This window comes from Trichechus manatus, unplaced genomic scaffold (assembly GCF_000243295.1).
Source record: "Trichechus manatus latirostris isolate Lorelei unplaced genomic scaffold, TriManLat1.0 scaffold00293, whole genome shotgun sequence".
Lineage (NCBI taxonomy): Eukaryota > Metazoa > Chordata > Mammalia > Sirenia > Trichechidae > Trichechus > Trichechus manatus.
The window spans coordinates 1277031-1300408 of NW_004444229.1; the positions used below are offsets into that span (position 1 = coordinate 1277031).

Here is a 23378-nt window from a genome sequence, read left to right on the forward strand (position 1 = left end):
AATGACAGTTTTGCAGGATATATTATTCTTGGCTGGAAATTTTCTCCGTTCAATGTTTTACATATGTCATCCCATTGCCTTCTTGCCTGCATGGTTTCTGCTGAATAATCAGAGCTTAGTCGTATTGTTTCTCCTCTGTATGTGACTTTTTGTTTTTCTCAAGCTGCTCTCAGGATTCTTTCTTTGTCTTTGGTTTTAGCTAGTTTGATTATGATATGCCTTGGTGATTTTCTTTTGGAATATAACCTATATGGGGTTAGTTGAGCTTCTTGGATGGTCAGCTTTCATCTTTCATGATATTGGGGAATTTTTCTTTCAGCAGTCTTTCAACAATCTTCTCTGTGTTTTCTGTTTTCTCCCATTCTGCAAATCTGATCACTTGCAAATGTTTGCTTTTGATTATATCCCGCATAAATCACAGGATTTCTTAATTTTTTTAAATTCTTTTTTCTGACTTTTCCTCAAGCAGAATTGTATTCAAGTGTTTGTCTTCAATTGCACTGATCTTGTCTTCCATTGTTTCAAACCTGCTTCTCAGCCCTTCCATGACACCGTCCATTTCTGAAATCTTGGTGTTTATCCTTTGGATTTCTAATTGTTGTTTTGGTATGATTTCTAGTTCTGAATTTATTTTGACATTTTGTTCCTGTATTATTTTCCGGAATGCTTCCATTTTTTGTCTGTATTTTCCACGAATTTGTCTGTAATTTCCATGAATTTGTCTATTTTTTCCTCATTTTTGTCTTTTTTTTGCTTCAACTCTTGGATAGCTCTGAATATTAGAAATTTGAATTCCCTATCAGGTAGTTCTAGTAGCTTTGTTTCTACTAGAAAGTCATCTGATGTTTAATTTGGACGCCTACTGGAACTATCCCTGTCCTGTTTCTTTTAATATGTTTTGATACTGTCTGCTGTCTTTGGGACATTCAGTAGTTATTTTCCTCATTTATTGATTGTAGATTTATTTGTTTCATCCTGCTTTTTTGTTTTATTTGGTTATATCTGTACATGCGGGTTGTGCGTTCTTTGTTGATTGCCTGTCTGTGGGCATACTTTTTGCCTCCTCGTCCAATGGGCAGGGTCAGTCACTCAGCTATGGTGCAGCAGGGCACATCCATCTGAAGGGGAGTTCCTGGGATGGGCAGTTTATGGCACGTACTAGGGCCAACAGAGTGGGTCAGGAATCAGTGCAGGGCAGGTTCTGGTAGTCCATGCCTGTGCTGCTTGGGGGTGTGATGTTCAGCACACGGTGCAGGTAGGCAGGAAGTGGGGGGAGACTGTGATGTGTGGAGCTAAGTTGGGTACGGGAAAGAGGAGAGAGAGGAGAGAGAAACAGGGGCCAAAAACAAAGAAACAATCAAAAAAGAGTGCTAAGGGAGCTTGCCATTGAAGTGGAGAGATGACAGACCAAGAAATGGAAGGGAAAAAAAGAAAAAGGGTAAAAGAAAAAACTAAATAAAAATTAGGGAAAAAGAAAAAAAAAAGCCTTCAGAGATCCCAGTGGTGTGGCTGCGAAGACTGGGGAAGTGGCTCCCAGGCTGCAAAGTATAACCTGGCTAGAAGGAATAGAGCTGTCACACAGCACCAGGTATTCCGGAGACAGGAAGCGAAGGTAAGTATAGAGACAAGAAACTGAGAAATGAAGAAAGACAAAAAGGGAAAAAGAAAGAAAACAAAACAAAACAAAAAAAGAAAAAAGAAATGCCTCCAGAAATCCCACTGCACGGCTCTGCAGACTGAGGAAGAAGCTCCCAAGATGCTTAGTACAGCCTGGCTAAAAGAGGCTCCCAAGCTGAGAAAAGACAAAGAAAACAAAGAAATCAAAACAGAACAAATCAAAACAAACAAAATAAAGGCCCTGAGGATCCCACCACTGCAGCAGTGCAGGCCGGGAAGAAGTTCTACAGTCGAGTGGCATTTCACAGCCTTTCAGGAAGACGCAAAGATGGCACATGGATCCAGGTATTTGAGAAAAAGGAGGGGGAGGTGGTAAGAGGTATGGAAGAAACCAAAAGAAGCAGAAAAAAGCAACATCAGCAACAAATGAATGGCACTCAGGGAGCTGGCCAGTGTGGGTGCGTAGAATCTAAGTGGCATAGGGCTGAATCCGGCGCCTCTGCGCTAAGAGATTGCGGCCATAGGAAGCAGAGGAGGCGGAGTGGGGGTGAAGAGGGATGGTGGGTGGGAAAGCGTAAATTGCTGGTTATCGGTTGCTGTCTCCTGCTGGGAGCTCCCTGCAGCTGCTTTCCGGTACTCCCTGTTCGCTGATCTCCGACAGGAGTCCAAGATGGCGGATTCGTGCTACATTAGCTGATAGCGAACCTCTGCACGTATCTCTCCTCGCTCTCTGTTCTCCGTCAGTTTCTTATTTAATTTGGTGCTTGGCTGAGTTATCTCTTCATTGATATTTAGGGGTTCAGGACTGATGTTTGTCTCTGTTTGACTTAGTGTTTTGGGTCTTTGCTGTGGAGGGATGGCATGGTGCTTCTGTCTATAGTGCCATGTTGCCCAGAAGTCCCTTCTTCAGTCTTTCTTATTCATTGTACAGTTTTCATGGCTTGGGTCAGGTGCACCTTAGTCCTCATAGTGACATCCTTGCTTTTCAACACTTTAAAGAGATATTTTTCAGCAGATCTGCCCAGTGTAATATGTTGTTTGAGTTCCTGACTGCTGCTTCCATGGGTGTAGATTGTGGATTCCAGTAAAATGAAATCCTTGACAAATTCCACATTTTCTCCATTTATCATGATGTTGCTTATTGGTCCAGTTGTGAGGATTTTTGTTTTCCTTATGTTTAGATGTAATTCATACTGAAGGCTGTAGTCTTTGATTTTCATCAGTGTGATGGGTAAGGTTGTGTGTCAACTTGGCAGAGCCACGATTCTTAGTGGTGTTGCAGTCATGTAATGATGTAGTTTGGCAGTTATGTAATAATGTAGTTATCCTCCGTTTTATGAAATAATGTAATCACCTCCATGATGTGAGCTGATGTGATCAGCCAACAGTTGTAAGGGAGGTTTCCTCGGGGGTGTGGTCTGCATTCAATAGATATGGATATTCTGGCATAGCTTGCAGGCTTTTGCTCACTCTGGATCCTGCATCCAGCTAATCATCATTTGACCCCCAGTTCTTGGGACTTGAGCCAGCAGTCTGCCATATCATCTTCCAATCTGGGGACTCACTGGCCTCTGCAGCCTGTCATGTTACCTGCCAGTATTGGATTCATCAACCTCCCAGCCTGTGAGCCAGCAGCATGCCATGTGACCTGCCAATCTTGGGTTCATCAGCCCCTGCAGGTATGTGAATCAGGAGAAGCCGCCAGCCTGACACCCAACTCATGGACTTGGGACTTGCCAATCTCTGTAACTCCATGAGCCATTTCCCTGAGATAAATTTCTCTCTTTCTCTCTAAGTACACACGCACGCACACACACACACACACACAAATGTATATGCTTCACTGGTTTTGCTTTTCTAGAGAACTCAGCCTGAGACAATCAGTAGGTGCTCCAAGTCCTCTTCACTTTCAACAAGCAAGACTGTGTTATCTGTATATTGCAGGCTGTTAAATGAGTCTTCCTCCAATCCTGCTGCCACGTTCTTCTTCATATACACTAGCTTCTCAGATTATTTGCTCAGCATACAGACTGAATAAGTCTGGTGAAAGCACACAACCCTGACGCACACCACACCTTTCCTGATTTTAAACCACATAGTATTCCTTTGTTCTGTTTGAACGATAGTCTCTTAGTCTATGTACAGGTTCCACATGAGCATAATTAAGTGTTCTGGCATTCCCATTCTTCACAATGTTATCCACAATTTGTTATGATCTACATAGTTGAATGCCTTTTCATGGTCAATAAAACAGGTAAATATCTTTCTGGTATTCTCTACTTTCAGCCAAAATTCATCTGATGTCAGCAATGACATGCTTCGTTCCACATCCTCTTCTGAATCCGGCTTGAACTTCTGGCAGTTCCCTGTTGACGTACTGCTGCAACTGTTTTTGAATGATCTTCAGCAAAATTTTACTTGTGAGTGATATTAATGATACTGTTCGATAATTTTTGCATCCTTTGGAATCACCTTTCTTTGGAATGGGCACAAACATGAACCTCTTCCACTCGGTTGGCGAGGTAGCTATCTTCCAAATTTCTTGGCATAGATGAGTGAGCGCTTCCAACATTGCATCCATTTGTTGAAACATCTCAACTGGTATTTCATCAATTCCTGAAGCCTTGTTTTTCATCAATGCCTTCAGTCCAGCTTGGATTTCTTCCTTCTATACCATCAGTTTTCTTGATCATATGCTACCTCCTGAAATGGTTGAACGTTGACCAATTCTTTTTGGTACAGTGACTCTGTGTATTCCTTTCATTTTCTTTTGATGCTTCCTGCAGTGTTCAATATTCTGCCCATAGAATCCTTCACTATTGCAGCTCGAGGCTTGAATTTCTTTTTCAGTTCTTTCAGCTTGAGAAATGCCAAGCATGTTCTTCCCTTTTGGTTTTCTAACTCCAGGTCTTTGCACATTTCATTATAATACTTTACTTTGTCTTCTCTCGCCACCCTTTGAAATCTTCTGCTCATCTCTTTTACTTCATCATTTCTTCTATTCGCTTTATCTAGTCTATGTTCAAGAGCAACTTTAAGAGTCTCTTCTGACGTCCATTTTGGTCCTTTCTTTCTTTCGTGTCTTTTTAATGACTTTTAGCTTTCTTCATGTATGATGTCCTTGATGTCATCCCACAATTCATCTTGTCTTTGGTCATGAGTGTTCAATGAGTCATATCTACTCTCAAGCTGGTTTCTAAATTCAGGTGGGATATGGTCAAGGTTGTACTTTGGCTCTCGTGGAGTTGTTTTAATTGTCCTCAGCTTCAACTTGAACTTGCATACGAGCAATTGATGGTCTGTTCTATAGTCAGCCCCTGGCCTTGCTCTGGACTGATGATACTGAGCTTTTCCATCGTCTGTTTTCACAGATGTAGTAGATTTGATTCCTGTGTATTCCATCCAGCGAACTGCATGTATATAACTGCCAGGTATTTGCAATGAATAAGTCATTGGCCTTACAAAACTTATCGTGTAATCTCTGACATTGTGTCTATCACCAAGGCCATATTTTCTGATCTTTCTTTGTTTCCAACTTTTGTGTTCCAATTACCAATAATTATCAATGCATCTCAGTTGCATGTCTGATCAATTTCAGACCGCAGAAGTTGTTAAAAATCTTCAATTTTTTCATCTTTGGCCTTAGTGGTTGGTGTGTAAATTTGAATAACAGTCATATTAACTGGTCTTCCTTGTAGGCATATGGATATTATCCTATCACTGACAGCAATGTACTTTAGAATAGATCTTGAAATGTTCTACTGGCTCCTAATGCATAAATATTTAAAAGCAGTTTTTAAAACATACTGTATAAGTTCGGTATTCATAACGACTCAGAGCTGTGAGGTATTAATGAAAATTTAAATTCACAACAGACCTTCTTTATGGTCTACCACAACATACTGGGTAAACATATTTATGTAAAACACATACTGTTTACATAGTAAACATCATCATAAAATTGCAGTGTATACACCAGAATTTTCTACTATACTATGTTGGAAAGTTTATAACTCAAATTTCCACCCCAAAGGGCAAGACTGCCCCAACTCAAACTTTAAAACAGCTGTGCATACAAAGTAAGGGTAAGGGGCAGGTGTGTGAGATATGAAGGGAGTGACACATGACACAGTTGATCATTTAGAGATATAGCCACATGGAACCTAATAATAGGTGTATGATAGGAAATATACCAACCTTGTGCATGCAAACTTCTTAGGTTGTAAAAACCAAACCAAACCCATTGCCACTGAGTTGATTCTGACTCACAGCAACCCTACAGGACAAAGTAGAACTGCCCTACAGGATTTCCAAGGCTGTAAATATTTATGGAAGCAGACTGCCACCACATCTTTGGCCCAAGGAATGGCTGGTGGGTTTGAAACACTAACCTTCTGGTAAGCAGTCAAGTGCTTAACCAATGCACCACCAGGGCTCCTCTCTTACCCTGTAAGGTAGTTATTTTAATGATCAAACTACATAGTGGTATATTTCTATTTTAGTAAAAAATGTTATGACTATTATATTATATACACAAAATCAGACTACATTCATATTCCATCTATCGAAATTGTTGTTGCTGTTGTTAGCTGTCATCTAGTAGGCCCCTGACTTAGGGTGACCCCATGCACAACTGGATTGGACCACTGTGATCCACAGGGTTTTTACTGGCTGATTTTGGGAAGTAGATCACTGGACTTTCTTCCTACTCTGTCTTTGTCTGGAAGCTCCACTGAAACCTGTTCAGCATCATAGCAACATGCAAGCCTCTAATGACAGATGACTGGGGGCTATGCTTGAGGTTCATTGCCTGGGAATCAAACCTGAGTCTCCTGCATGGAAGGTGAGAATTCAACCACTGAACCACCACTGCCTAAAATAGGTGCTGCTAAATAACCAAGAACAAACTCTATTTACTCTACTTTGCTTTGACACAGCCACTCACACATACTCATACCTGTTGATCAATAAATGTAAGCTACCAAAATTCAGTGATACTCGTAATTATCTTGGACACGCCTTGCTTGTTCCTTATTTGTTTTCCCTTGACTTTGGGTAGCTTCTAACTCTTAACTTCATCTCCCATTTATGCCGTGATTTCCTGCCCTCCTGGATCAGTCTTTGGTTTCCCCAGTTTTTCACTCTGAGTTCTATACTTCAAGGACTTTGTTTTGAACTAATTATTCCAGTTCTCTACACATTGGACTTTGATATACCCTCCTGGGCCCTTCTGGGTTCAACCTTTAGTTTGGATCTGCCAGCTGGCACCCAAAGCCCACCTAAGTCTCTACAGTGGGAGAGGTTCAAATAACTATAACTTGAACATATTTCTGTAAATCATCTAGCATTCTGTACGTTTTCTTACAGAACCATAATAAATACCTCGTTTTCAACCACAGGTGTTCATCAAAATTACCTGTAATGCTTTTTACAAATACTTATATTCAAGTCTCACTCCAAAAGATTATAATTCAGGTCCCAAGCATCTGTATACGAAAAGTGTCAAATTTGATTCAGCTGAGCAGCCAGAGTTGTGAAATACTGCTATAAAAACTGCAGGTGATAGTATTTATATTCTCTCTTTTACTACAATCAATATAAGGTGAGAAAAACGGTGATGGGGTGTGGGAAAGAGAGAAGGGAGTAAGTTACCTTTTCCATCTGGTTTTTGAGATGAGAAAATGTGGCAGTATGAGGCTAGGCAAAACTGCAACATAAACCAAGATTGCTTTTGTTATTCCTGTCACTTAGTTTTCTACATTTTTCTCCTATCTTTTGGCTTTCCAACTCTTTTCTTGACCTCCAAAGAATTTGAGAGTAGTCATGCTGTATGCATCTCCACCTATTTCATCATATCAATCAGTCCTGTTTCCTCCTGCTTAGTCTTTGCTTTCCTGACAAGCAAAACTTCCAATCCTCCATTCATTTCAGCTATGGAACAGGGAAGCATGTAACAAAACTAAGACATTATTGTTAGCTTTCCCCACTTAAGCCTAGAATTGTTTCCCTGTTAATCTAAATGATTCTCAATGGATAAGACATTTTTGACAGAAAAGCCTTTCCATTAATTGACTGTGCCTATAGGGACAGGAACTGAGAGTTTGTAGCTGCCAGTCACTGTTCTGACAAACTCTTCCAACACTTCCACCAACTTTTTGTCTGACTCTGGGGGACCAAAATGCCCTATCAACCCACAGTGTACAAAGGAAACTTTCATTCCAGAGAAGAGAAGGTGAAACTGTCTTTACCCAAGCAGGATCTAAGACTAGATGCTTGGAAATTAACTGAGTGACTTTCATTTCCAGAGAGGGAAAATTTGGAGCTATTTTATTCAGCTAATTTTCCCAGAAAACTCAATGATAATTTTATGAATGAACGAGTACTAAGTAAACAAACTATGTGAACCAAGAAGAGATTCTGTAGAAATGGTTTATGGGGTAAATAGAAATTAGAAAATCGAGGTCTTGTTGACCTCTTCCTACCCACTGAAACAACTGTTAGGATTATCATTAACATGTTTGTGAAAAAGATATGAGGAAGAATAAGATCAGAGAAAAGACAATTACAGAGAGAAACAGTGACTGAAAGGCAAAGAAAAAAAATACTTGATTTGAAAAAATCTATCACTCCATGCCTTTGCCTATTCTGCCTATAATACCCTTCCCACTTCTTTGTCTGATTAACTTCTACTAATCTTTCAAGTCCAAAGCATATGAGATGCCTCACGCACTCTGGACATTTTATCAGGAGGGTTCGATCCCTGGAGAAGGACATCATGCTTGGTAAAGTATAGAGTCAGTGAAAAAGAGGAAGACCTTCAACAAGATGGACTGACACAGTGGATGCAACAATGGGCTCAAGCATAACAAAGATCATGAGGATGGCACAGGACTGGGCAGTGTTTCGTTTTATTGTAGATAGGGTCTCTATGAGTTGGAACCGACTTGATGGCACCTAACAACAATAAGAACAACAACAATCTTTCAAGGCATAGCTTGGGTATTGTCCAGTAGAAACATATCTTCAACCCCTCATAGACTGAGTTGCATACTATTATCCTCTAAGATAACAGAGATAAAACATTTTATGTATATCTGTTTTACAGCATTTAAATACACTATTTCAAAACTAATGTTTAGGATAAGAAAACAAAGATAAACACTGGTGCCATATTTGTGCACTCCAAATTCTACACTGAACTGACCATCTGTTTATTAAATTTTGCTTTATTAAAAAAAAAGAGTACAAATGTTAAAATAATAATAATAATTATTTAGGACTGAATAAATAAAACATAGCATATGAAATATGGTGGAATCATTAAAAAAATGACTTAACACCCTCTGTGCTGATATGGAAAGATCATCAAAATATAGCAAGTGAAAAAAGTAAAGACATTAAGAGTTTGTATATTCGGATCCAAGGAGCCCTGGTGGCACAGTGGTTAAGTGCTTGGCCACCAAACAAAAGCTTGGTGATTAGAACCCACCAGCCACCCTGTGAGAGAAAGATGTGGCAATCTGCTTCCGTAAAGATTACAACCTTGGAAACCCTAGAGCAGTTCTACTCTGTCCTACAGGGTCACTATGAGTCAGAATCAATTTGACGGCACACAACAACAATATATTTGAATCCCTAAAAAAATAAGAATATACAGTGTGTATGTGTATACATTTTTTTTTCTGGGAAAGATACACAACAAACTTAATTTTAATTAAATTTAAATTTATCTTTCTATTTTTATTTGAATTTCCTATCCTAAATGACTTTTTACCAAAAAAGAAAAAAAAAAAAAAAGGTTTTTAAAGTTACTAACAGGGATTATCTGGCTTGGTATTAAGGGCTATTTTTAAAATTCCTTGTGAAGATGATATCTCATACATTTTTATATCACCACTGCTTAGCAGAGCATGGAACATAGCTTGCATTCAATGAATGTTTGTTGAACTAAATTGAACTCTGCTTCTCATCTACTTGAGTTTTTTACCTCTCTCTGAAAGTACTGACTTAGTCTTTTCATGAGTCTCTCCTCCACATATAGCATCAAGCACCACCACTACCACCAGTTGACATCATGGTGATCCCATGTGTGTCAGAGTAGAACTGCGTTCCATGGAGTTTTCAATGGTTTACTGTAAATAGTAGCTGCTCAATATGTTTGCCCAATTTAATCATATATTCTCCTACAAGCATGAAATGCAGTTACCAAGGCAGGAAACAGTGATTTTTTTTCTCTTCCTACATGTGCTCAATAATCTATTCTATACACACTATATATTCTTCTACATCAACCAGGTAGTGTGCTTATTTCTGAAGTTATAAACATGAATAAAACTCACTCTCTAAAAACTCATCAATCTATCAAATCTTGCCATGGCAGGAAAAAAATGGGAGGACTGGAGATGTGGATATACCAATATTCCTTCTCTCTTTAGGCTCTTCAAAGGCTCTTTTACCTAACATGCTCTATTCAAATTTATTTCTCATTTTAGTTAGAATACATGGTCAATATAAATACTTGCTAAAGTTTAGTGCAATACTCTTTTAGAAAAGTTAACTACAAACTGATCTGAAATGGATTGGCAAAGGACTATCAATCTCTAATTTTTTTCTACCATAGTAAGCAGTTTCTGCCAATTCTTTAAAAACAGAATTGAAGAAAGAGACATCAGATGAAAAATATACCAACGGCATGGCCTAGCTGCCATAAAATAATGATGGTTATCTAAATCTGAATCTCCTTACATTTCACAAAAAAAAAAACAGAGAGAAAACAAATATAATTACCAATAACCCACACCTATACTACAAACTTTGATTTAAATGTAAGCTAGGAAATAAACATCTAAAACCAGTAGAGTCAGCTCTTGGGGCCACTCCAGAGAGAGAGTCTGGTGGGGATTGTGGATAAAAAGGTGTGGTAGAGAGTATACTTCCTTGGTGGGCAAATACTGAGTCAAGATATGAGATATGAAGATACAGAGCAATGGCTGCTAGGGTCCAGCAGAATCAGAGATGATGGTCCTAAGAAGATATGGCCTAAGAAGAGAGGTAGGTACGTTGGAAGGGGAAAACATTCTTGGAGGCATGATAATAAAATGGAAGAAAGAATCAGGCAGCTAAAATTAAAGGTCCTAGAGTGTAGGCGGTATCACTGAACATAAAGACACAACAACGCTTTATGTCTGCCCACAAATGGAGACAGTTATTAAAGAACCAGAATTTCATTGTATCTATAGAACAGGAAGCTCTTGAACTAAGAATCAAATAATCCACTCTAAAGCCCATCCCTCCCCTCCATAGAATCTTATGCTACTGCTGACGTAGGAAAATACAACACATTCAATATTTAAAAAGCTATACAACTGTGATTCAACTGTATGTATCATAACAAATTATTACGGATAACATTGTGAAGAATGGGAATTCCAGAACACTTAATTGTACTCATGTGGAAACTGTACATAAATCAAGAGGCAGTTGTTTGAACAGAACAAGAGGATAGTGTGTGGTTTAAAATCAGGGAAGATATGTGTCAGGGCTGTGTCCTTTCAGCATACTTATTCAATCTGTATGCTGAGCAAATAATCGGAGAAACTGGACTATGTGAAGAACAGGGTATCAGGATTGGAGGAAGACTCATTAACAAGCTGCAATATGCAGATGACACAACCTTGCTTGCTGAAAGTAAAGAGGAGTTGAAGCACTTACTGATGAAGATCAAAGACCACAGTCTTCAGTATGGATTACACCTCAACTTAAAGAAAACAAAAATCCTCACAACTGGACCAATAAGCAACATCATGATAAACGGAGAAAATACTGAAGTTGTCAAGGATTTCATTTTATTTGGATCCACAATCGACATCCATGGAAGCGGCAGTCAAGAAATCAAACAACAGACTGCACTAGGCAAGTCTGCTGCGAAAGACCTCTTTAAAGTATTAAGAAGCAAAGATGTCACTTTGAGGACTAAGGTGCACCTGACCCAAGCCATGGTATTTTCAATTGCCTCATGCATGTGAAAGCTGGACAATGAATAAGAAAGACTGAAGAAGAACTGATACATTTTAACTATGGTGTTGGCAAAAAATATTGAATATACCATAGATTGTCAGAAGAACAAACAAATCTGTCTTGGAAGAAGTACAGCCAGAATCCTCCTTAAAAGCACGGACAGCTAGACTTTGTCTCACTTACTTTGGACATGTTATCAAGAGGGACCAGTCCGTGGAGAAGGACATCACGCTTGGTAAAGTAGAGGGTCAGCGAAAAAGAGGAAGATCCTCAATGAGATTGATTGACACAGTGGCTGCAAAAATGGGCTCAAACATAGCAATGATTGTGAGGATGGCACAGGACCGGGCAATGTTTTGTTCTGTTGTACATAAGGTAGATATGAGTCATAACCAACTTGATGGCACCTAACAACAACAAAACTGTGATAGTATTATTTTTTTTTTCATTTATTTTAGGAAAGATGCAGAAAAACATTGTAAAAAAATGTAAATATTTGGGTACATAGTCTAGTCAGGGCCAGTTTACCCAATAAGCAAGGTACTTCACAGGCCCAATTATGCCTTCCCACCAATTTCCAATGCACAATTTCACCTGTCCTCTACCACGTCAAAGATGTGGTGAAACCCATGTGAAACTGCTCACCACAGATTAGCAAGGAAATACAATTAAACCTGTCCTACCTTGCTCAATGCAAGCTGATGCATACCGTGGTTACTGGTTAATCTGCCTGAGTCTTGCATGAATAATTTTTCCTATTTATTTTTCCAAATTTTTATGTTGAAGATTTTTGTACTCAGAGAAAAGTTAGGAATAATGCCATGACAAGCATTCATATATTGTTAATCTAAATTCACCTATTGTTAACTTTTGTCAATTTGCTTTCTTTCTCTCACTCTATCACTCTCTACAGTTGACATTTTTCTTTTGTGCACTATTCCTAAAAGATGCTTTTCAAATTCTGACATAAAATGATTCTCATTCAATTAATTCTGTTTCACAAAAAACTTTGCCATTTCTAAGGATTGTCTATGTTTCACCCAATCCCATTTTCGTAGTTATCCAATTATAATTTTTCTTGTTGGACATGACTAAATGAAAACTAATTAAAATTTCATATTCCACTGGGTTGTAAAACTCAGGAAAAGAGCAAAGAATATCATTCATATGCACTCACCTTTCTGATCTGAGAATTCTTAGCAAAGAATATTGGACATTGATAAAGACTTCATTAAACTGATAGACAATTCCTAATATTAGTAGACTAGACAACCATTTAATCTGAACCAGCAGTTTTGAAACCATATCTTATGGGGAGCCATAATGCATAAAATGGACAAAGGTATTCAGGAGCTGCTCTGGATGAAGGGCTGTAGGGAGCTCCAAACCCTGCTAAGCTACTCTGTACTTGGCTCCTCGGGCACCTTCTGAGTCCACAAAGCCCACTTTGAAAACTATTTTTTAATGAAATCGTAAGTTTTGGAGTTTTAAAAAATCCTAGTTATGATGATTCTTCAAAACACACTAAAGAACTTTTTTTGAGAAATATCAATATTCCTTCAGAAACAAAGTAGAAAAAGCTCTGAAAATAAAAACAAATTTTGCAACTCTATATTCATGACAAAATCATTTACCTTTATTATCTCAGTAAATGTATATACGTGCTTTGAAACAGTTTTCTAAAAGGTATACCATGAAAATTTTCAAATGTCTGCATAGTATTCAGCATTCATTTTTCAATTTTATGATCAAATGAACTAACAAAATACATAGTGACAATACATTAAATTTCAATAATACTGTAACATTAAAATTGTAAGAAAATCAGATGTTACCTTAAATGTCAATTTAAAATGATAATAATCGCAAAAAAGAGAGAGATAAAAGCAGCCATTATCCTCAAATAATATAAAAATTATGACACAATGGGAGCTTTGTACCTTTATGCTGATTTTCAAACTCTTCAGATAACAGGTGGTAGCAACAACCCACACTGCATACTCCCTTAATTTCACGCTTGGAAGTAAATATCCGCAGAGTATTTGGAGCAAGATCACCACAAGTATGTAGGCCCACCATCAAACAATCCTGTAAAGAAGAGAAAAATAAATTTTGGTAATTAAAAGGAGGGTTAAAAATAATTCCGATGAAGATTTTAAACATTCTTTAGAATATGTGTACCTTTTAATAATTATCAAATTATCCCAAGAAAATAGTTTTATTTTCATAATGAAAAATTATTTCCTTTATAGGCAAAATGACTGTGATCGCCTATTATTACTGATGTACTTTAGTTTGTTTTATCTAGTGGTTTAGTTACTTAGCCATTTGAATTTTCTGATTTTTTTAACAACTAATATTTGCTTAATGACTACCCAAAGTAATGGTTGGACAAATCAAATACAGCCTGTATTAACTAGGACAAACCTGTGACTTGAGACACATTTATACTACATCTGACCATGGTAGTCATATATTTTATTGATTTCACTTCTTCACAGACTGCCCATTATATATAATTCAGAAACCTGAAAAAGCATTGTTATAAAAAAACATAACTGATGCTAAGTTGGCATTTCTACTCTAACACCAAAAAGTTACTTCATTCACTGCATCAAATATGCCAATATTAAATTCAATATCAAAACTTTGTTCTAATTTTATGTGAATTTTATGTAAAAAATTCACCTATAAAATGTTTTCTTCTAATTACTCAAAGCCTAATTTAAATGTATATACACAAATACATACACACACAGTAGGTTCATATGCATGCACTCAGGAATCTTGATCAATATACCAATTATTACAAAGTTGAATTTAATGTAATACTTTGCAGTCTTTGAAGCAACTCATAGAAATTTAGTTAAAGAAGCAGTAGAAAGTTTGATACAGGAAATCTATGCCCTATCAGAATCACAGACTTTTATAATTTGGAACTAAAAAGATTTTAGAATACTTCTAGTTTAACACTCCCGTTTTAGACAGCATCTTAAGCCCAGACAGTCCAAAGGTCACATTATTAGTGTAAAATCTGTAATATCTTACTTAGCACAGAGTTATATTGATTTCTAATTTATTTTTTTCTAAAACATATTCTCACTTTTTTTAATTTTTGCCCTAATTGTCATTTTGAATTAATATTAAAGGTAACAAAACCTGAAAGTGCTATTTAAAGTATTATTCATTAAACAGATGAATTTCTTTACAACACAAACTAATTTTAGAGGTATAAATAAAATATTGAAGATATATTTGTTTTCTTAAGCGATGACAAAGAACTATTTATTACTGAACTAATTACATAAATTAGAGTATAATTGTTAAGAGTGTTGTCTAGGAAACTAACAGCCTGGGTTTAAATTCCAATTAGACACTTGTGTGATTTAGGTGAGTTTATTTTTACTTATCAGTGCCTTTATTTCCTCATCTGTAAAATGAAGATAATAACATTACCTCATCTCAATGGATTGTTGTAAGGCTTAAATAAGTTAGTATCTGTAAATGACTTAGTACAATGTCTGCCACATAATAAAACAGTAAATGTTTTCTATCCTTATTATTATAAATTTAAAATAACAGACATACATATTTGTGATTCAAGTATATTTTTAGAACTATATTCAGAAAAAATACAAGTGTTTCATTTAAATATTATTTAACAATTTGTGTAGAAATTGTTGAATAAGAACCTTAACTGCCATGTAAACCTTCACTGAAAACTCATTTAAATATTATTTAAAATTATTTTACTAAGATTTTTATTTCAACCCATATAACCCAGACATAACAGGGCTGAAGTCCAGCCTTTCTAAAGAAAAAAAATTGTACTTAAAAATGGCTTCAACCTGATAGAACACTCAAAGGGTTTCAACCACAATTCTCTTCAAAGCACTTTTTTGGAACTGTGCAACTATTTTGCTTTTCTTGATGTTTAGATAGTTTTGATAGGTTTTAATTAGATGTTACAAATAAAAACGAATTCTGTGAAAAAAGGCTTATTGCTAATTAAGGGTAGAAAAACAGAAGTATAAATCTTTCTTTAAGAAACTTAGCTCTCCCTAAAGATAACACAAAACATTTAAATATATCCTTTACTGTATTCATCACATAGGACTCAAACCTCTTGCCACTGAGTCGATTCAGACACATAGCAACCATATAGGACAGAATAAAACTGCCTCATAGGGTTTCCAAGGCTGTAATCTTTACAGAAGCAGACTGCCACAGCTGGTGGCACAGCTTCCTCCCTTGGACTGGCTGGTGGGTTCGAACTGCCAACCTTTCAGTTAGTAGCCGAGCACTTTAACCACTGTGTCGCCAGGGGTCCTTCATATAGAACTACTACTAATATTAGCAGGTAGAAGAGTAAACAAAAACCAAACCAGTTTCCACTGAGTTGATCACAACTGATGGAGACCACGTGTTGCACAGTAGACCTTCACTCCATAGGGTTTTCATGGCTGTGACCTTTAGAAAGCAGGTCACCAAGCCTTTCTTCCTAGGTGCCTCTAACTAGGTTCAAACCACTCAGTAACTGTCATGGATTGAATTATGTCCCCCCAAAACACATGTGTATCAATTTGGCTGGGCCATGATTCCCAGTATTGCATGGTTGTCCTCCATTTTGTGACTGTACTTTATGTTAAAGACAATTAGGGTGGGATTGTTTAACACCCTTACCCAGGTCACATCCCTGATCCAATGTAAATGGAGCCTCCCTGGGGTGTGGCCTGCACAACCTTTTCTCTCTCAAGAGATAAAAAGGAAAGGCAAGGGAGCAGAGGGGAGACCTCATACCACCAAGAAAGCAGTGCTGGGAGCGCAGCGTGTCCTTTGGACCCAGGGTCCCTGCACGGAGAAACTCCTAGTCCAGGGGAAGATTGGTAAGAAAGCCAACAGAGAGAGAAAGCCTTCCCCTGGAGCTGACGCCCTGAATTTGGACTTTAGCCTACTTTACTGTGAGGAAATAAACTTCTCTTTGTTAAAGCCATCCACTTGTGGTATTTCTGTTATAGCAGCACTAGATAACTCAGACAGTAGCTGGGACCTTAACCATCTGCACCACCCAGGGACTATGTGGCAGAGTAGGAGGAAAAAACGTATGCAATCACTATATTATTCTAATAGTAAAAGATTTAAGTATTGCATGTGTGCAGGAGTGGCGGGAGGTGTTGCTTAACTTAGGTTAGTAAATTGTAGATTCACTATAGGACCCAAAAAACATTCTTGAACTATATCTTAGACTCTTTCTTAAAAAATATTAGATTCTTATAAGACTTTGCAGATAGTGTTGATCACATACTTTTAACAAGATTTGTAGAAACTTGAAAATACAATAATAAAAGCACTAAGATTTATATTTTTTGAAGTTAGGTTAAAGTAATTGGGGTTGTTCAACCCTAAGAGAGAGTTAATGTAAAACCTGATGACTGTTTTCATTTATAAGAAAAACAATTAATGAGAATTAATGAGTTTCCATTAACCAGTGAAACCCAAAAATACTTATGAAAAAGAAAAATTACCCATTCTAAAAATGGCCAAACATTAACTACCAAAGGAGGATCTGGATTTATAAAGAAATCTGGTATCTTGTATTTATTCATCTCCACTGAGGAAGAATTTGTGAAAAATTTAACAAGAGTATAATATTACAAGGAGTGCTGGTGGCACAGTAGTTAAAGCACTCGGCTGCTAACCAAAAGATCTGAGGTTCGAACCCACTGGCTGCTCTGCGGGAAAAAGATGTGGCAGTCTGCTTCCATAAAGATTTACAACCTTAGAAACCCTATGGGGCATTTCTACTATGTCCTAGGGTTACTATGAGTCAGAATGGACTCAGCTGCAGTGGGTGTAATATTACAAGGCTTCCTGGTTTAGAAAATAAGTTAGGCCAAATGATCCCTAGAAGCTCCTTCTATAATACTGTTTTAACATATAGTGTTGGCTTTGTATAAGACATACTGTCTCTCGATGACAGAACCTGACATATTTATAATTTAGAAAAAGTGCAAGCCTTAAATACTTAGAAGCTACCTTTCTTGTGCAAGAAAATCGCATATATGGTTACCAAGGCTCAGATAACCTCTTTATATCAAATTTAAATTAAAATGTAAGAATTTTCTTGAGTTGGAATTTTAACAATATCTATGTTGCATGATGAGAACTTAACTTACTTACTAGCTTTTGCACTACTACTTTTGTTTGCTACATAGGCCTGAAATGAGTGGAGGATACTCTATTCTGGAACGTGCTCTAGTCAGATTTTGATAGCTGTGGAATCATGAAAGTCTGGTTATGATTTTATTTTCTTGGTCCTGTAGATTAATATGATTAATTAAGATATGTAGGTTATGTAAGCTATTATTAAAATTTAATTCTATGTCTTACAGCATTTTTGTAAATCAAATTTAGGAATTCAAAAGTGAAATCACCTCCAGGTCTTTAATAATGTCACATAGTTCTGAATCAGCAGTGATAAAAGAAGTTAAAGGTGAATATATATTTGATTCACTTGACTTTGATGTTGTTTTTTTTCTTTCTTTGTTTGCTTCAGAAATTTCTCTGCTGGATATCTGGGATGAAGAAGTAGGTTCTACAGCATTAATAGGCAAAAAGTCTATCAAAGGAAAGACATTTTCGAAACACAAATTTTCTTCTCGCTGTGGCTGAGCATGTATGTTTTCCTTTTTTTTTCTGATATTATATATTACAGGATCTGAAATATCTGGAAAAACACCTGAGAGAGACATCTCTTCTTGATTTATAGCACTGTTATTACACTCTTCCTCAGTATCTGCTTTACATTTAATTTCATCTTGCACTTTCCTTTCTTTTGCCATTTTTAATGCCAGTCCATTGACATCTAATCTTGACCGAGTATGATAAACTCTCCAATGTTTCTTCAATTTCCTATTTCTCTCTTCAGCTCCATGAGTATTGATGTGTGAGGAATCAATTCCGTAAACTTTTAAGCCATACTTCAAGGACAAAAACGAACTTAGGTAGCCTTTACCAGAACCCAAGTCAATCACCTAAAGTTAGGAAAAACAGAAGAATGAAAAGGATTTAGTCAGATGGTGAAAGAAAGCACTCATATTTTTTAAACTACAAGTATTCAAATAGGTTGTATAATATACACAACCTTGTACGCTTGTTTTTTAGTTAATATTTTGATTCCTATTAAATACTAATCACTCTCACCATATTTATAAAACATTTTACTAGAGGTGCTAGCCAGTGTAATAAGTCAAGAAAAAAAGTAAAAGGCATAAATATTGGAAGGGAAGAAATACAACTGTTTTTATTTACAGATGACATGATTATGTCTAGAGAAAATCCTGAGGAAGATACAAAAAAGCTAACAGAACTAATAAATAAATTTAGCAATGTGTCAGCATATAGAATCAGTAGGCTAGCAATGAACAATTAGAACATATATAATGTAGTAGACAAAGAACAATTAGAAAACAAAATTTAAAAACAACTCAATTATAACAGCATGAAGCAAAGATTGATCCACTCTCCACCTTCCTACTTCTCAATCATTTCTGACACCAGCCGCCCATGTGACACACTCTCTTTCTGACCCTAGCCACTCAGGGATAAAGCAGATCTCACAGGTCACAAGGACAAATAGGCAGATGCGAGCCAAAAGTTTGGGAGTCCATACAACACCCTTACTTTCCACCTCCTGGCTTCCGCTTCTCTTTTGAGTTCAATAATTTGCTACAGCAACTCACAAAACTCACAGAGAATATGGTACTTATGATTATATATGTATTATAGGAAAATGATACAAATCAGGACTGTCATAAGGAAGCCACGTACGGGTGATCACGGTCTAGCCTCAACGCGGAGCTTCCCTGTCTCAAAGAGGGTGCACCACCCTCCTTTTGCTAACCAGAGAGCTCTCTGAGTCTTCATGTTCTGAGCTTTTATTGGCCAGTCCTGCATGATAGGATATATCACGCCCCCTGAGGCTAGCTGACAGTCTCCCGGGTGAGTCTTTTCTGGTCTGACCAGTCCCCACTCACCAGCACAAAGCCTGAGGTGTAGCCTGGAAGTCTAAGACCAAGGCACCCTAATCATTCCAAGGGTTATTTCTCAGGAACCTTATTTTGGGTAAAGCTAAATTCTTTACCCCGCATATGACAAAAAATATACTGAAAACTATGAAACACTACATACCAAAAAAAAAAAAAAAAAAAAACCCACAACAAACAAACAAAACTGAACCCATTGCTGTCAACTTGATTTTGACTCATAGTGACCCTATAGGACAGAGTAGAACTGCCCCATAGGGTTTCCAAAGAGCAGCTGGTGGATCTGAACTCCTGACCTTTTCATTTTGTTTTGGTTTTGGTTAGCAGCCAAGCTCTTAACCACTACACCACCAGGGTTCCAAAATACTGCATAGAAAAAAAAATCTAAAAGCTCTAATACACAACCTGTTATGCTTGATAACAGATCTAAATAAATACATATGCCATGTTCATGAAATAGCAGACATCAAGATGACAAATCTCACTAAACTGATATATAGATTCAGTGCAATACTAATTAAAATCCTAGTAGGATTTTTTAAAGAAATCGACAAGCAGAGATTACAATTTATGTGAAAGGTAAAGCACCTAGAATAGTCAAAACAATTTTGAAAAAGAAGAAAGCTGGAGGATTTACCTTGATTCAAGAATTAATATAAAGCTACAGTTATCAAAACAATGTAGTTTTAGTATAAGAACGGACATATAAATCAATGGAAAATAACAGAGTCCAGAAAAAGACCCACACTTACGAGTCAACTGATTTTTGACCAAAGGGGCCAAAGTAATTCAAAGGAGAAGATGGTCTTTTCGATTACTGGTGCTGGTATAACTGGATTTCTATATGGAAGAAAAGGAACCTTGACCATCACACACCAAACGTGAAAATTAATTTAAAGTAAGTCACTGATAGAAACGTAAGAGCAAAACCTATTAATCTTCTGGAAGAAAAAATACAAGAAAATCTTTGTAAAATTGGGTTTGGCAAAGATTCCTTAACTATGCTATAAAAAGCATAAACTATAAAAGAAATAATTGATAAAATGAACTTCATTAAAATTAAAAATTTTTATATCCAAAATACAGTTAAAAAAATGAAAAAAAAATTATAAAACGTGTAACTGATAAAATGCTTTTATCCAGAATACATAAAGAACTCTTACAACTCAATAATGAGAAGCAACTCAAGTAAAAAATGAGCAAAACACTTGAATACACACTTCACAAAAGAAGATCTACAAATGGCCAACATGAAAAAATGTCCAACATGATTAGCCATCAAGGAAATGCAAACTAAAACTACAATGAGATACATCTACACACCTCCACTAGAATGGCTATAATCAAAATGACTAATAATGTTAATAATTGCTGAGGATATGAAGAAACTGGAAGCCTCAAACACTTGTGGAAACGTAAAATGTTAAGCCACTTTGGGAAACAGTATGGTAGTTTACTATAAAGTTAAACGTACACTGACAATATGACCCAGCAATCCCACTCCTAGATATTTACCCAAAAGAAATGAAAACATGTCCATACACCATGTCTTTTATATGATTCTTCATACCAACCTTACTCATGACAGTAAGAAATTACATATATTGGAAACAACTGAAATGTCCATCAACTGGTGAATGGAAAAACAAATTGTAATATAGCCATACTTTGGAATCTTTAAACCAAAAACCAGACCCATTGCCATCGAGTCAATTCCAACTCATAGTGACCCTACAGGACAGAACAGAAGTGCCCCCATAGGGTTTCCAAGGAGTGGCTGGTGGATTTGAACTGCCAACCTTCTGGTTAGCAGCCAAGTTCTTAATCACTGTGCATCCAGGGCTCCATAGAATATTTAATCATCAATAAAAAAGGAACAAATTATAAATAAACAGAACAACACAATGACTCTCAAAAGCTATGTGCTAAGTGAAATAAGTCAAACACAAAAGTCTACATACTATATGATTCCATTTATATGATGTTCTAGAAAGTCAAAACTATAAATGTATCAGTGGTTCCTTAGATCTAGGGGAAGAAATATCCTGCAAAACAGTATGAGGAAACTGTTTAGGGTGATGGGAACATTCTATATCTTGACTGCGATGGTGGTTATGCAATTGCATACAATTACCAAAATTCATCAAATTCTGCACCTGGACTTCATGAGTCATATCATATGTGAATTATACCTCAATAAAACTTATAAATACAAGCGAAATTAAGAAATTACAAAGATTTTTATTGCTGTGTCATTTCATAGGAAATAAATGCACAATTACAGAAATAGTATCAAAATAATTATCTAACCTTATTATTTCTATCTTTAATTCCTAAAATCAATTGATTCCTCACTTAAGTATGAGCCACTCAACAAAACATTCCTAAATTTGAAGTAATGCATATCATGAATTAAATACTAAGAATTTCAGGGTCTTACAATTAGACCAGTTCACAGAGAAGACTAGTAAATAATGTTCCCTAAAATAAGTGATTAGCTTACAAATAATTCCCTATACCTCTGTTTTATTTTCATCTCTGGGCTTATTACTATGGGAAATATGAAAGCATTTTATATATATATACATATTCTTGGCATTAAGGAGCTAAAATCTAACTGCAGATACCACACCAAAATCATGAACATAGGGCTAGATAGTAGAAGCTCTATTAATCTGTTCCCCCATGTCTGAATACCCAGATAAATTAAAGCTCTTTCTCTATATAAAACATACTCACTGATACCAGTGAAAAGTTTAATGCTAGCAACCAGTGGGTTGCTTGTAAGTACCAACACATTTATTATCACCAATTCAGATGCTTGCTTACTAAGAGGTAACTGGTTTTGTTCCCAGGTCTGTTTATAACAATTCTACTTGTGACTCAGGAAAATTCTGGTGCAAGTAACAGAAGACCAAGTTTTGAATAATGAAGAAAATGTATTACCTCACTTAATAAGAAACTTGGCAGTAGGGTGGTAGAACTATTCAGAGGCTTGCCTATGGGCTAGCTTATCTGCAATTCTTCTGGTTGCAAGATGGCTACAGAAACTCCAAGAATCATGTCTTCACTGATAATATCTAAAAACCAATAATGGGGAAAACTTTTTTAGAAAGTCTACCAGAAGACTTCCACTAGTATCTTATTGGGACAAGTTGGCTTCAAGTGCCACCTCCTGTGTTGGCATTTTAGTAACACGTGTAGTGTTAGCAATAGAAAAAACAACTCTGTGCAATAATAGGTTACACTGGTAAGAATCCACAGACGTACAACTTCTTACCTTCAAACTGTCTGGTCTCAATAGCAAAATCCCCACCAGCTTGATCTGCCTTTATCTACCATAGTCTTTTCCTTGTGAAATCATCTGCCCTAGGTCATCAGTTTCAAGATAGAGAAGTCTCTAATCCAATATCTGGGGAGAGGTATCTTCTTACTCTTCTAATTCTGTTTAGGAGACTTTCCCACAGAATCACTGTTGCACGTAATAGTTATATTTCTTAATAATACAGTACTTTAGATAGAACAGTTATATTTTGTTGACTGACCTACAGATCAAACTACCATACTAGGCTAATGACTATCAAATTTATAACTCTTGTTTGGAATTCTCCCATGAACTTCATAGAGCTCTGGTGGTGCAGTGGTTAAGAGCTTGGCTGCTAACCAAAAGGCTGGCAGTTCGAATCCACCTGCTGCTCC

The 23378-nt window shown here is 36.7% G+C and overlaps 1 protein-coding gene across 1 annotated transcript in view; it reads right to left on the minus strand.

Annotated features, from left to right (window-relative positions):
- Window positions 1-23378, minus strand: part of METTL25 (methyltransferase like 25) — a 167153-nt gene that overhangs the window by 101853 nt on the left and 41922 nt on the right. The window contains exons 4-5 of the mRNA XM_004390258.3: window positions 18069-18668; window positions 13575-13722 (exon numbers count right to left, since the gene is read on the minus strand). Of these exons, the coding sequence (XP_004390315.1) occupies window positions 13575-13722; window positions 18069-18668 (748 nt within the window). The remainder of the gene's footprint in view (window positions 1-13574; window positions 13723-18068; window positions 18669-23378) is intronic.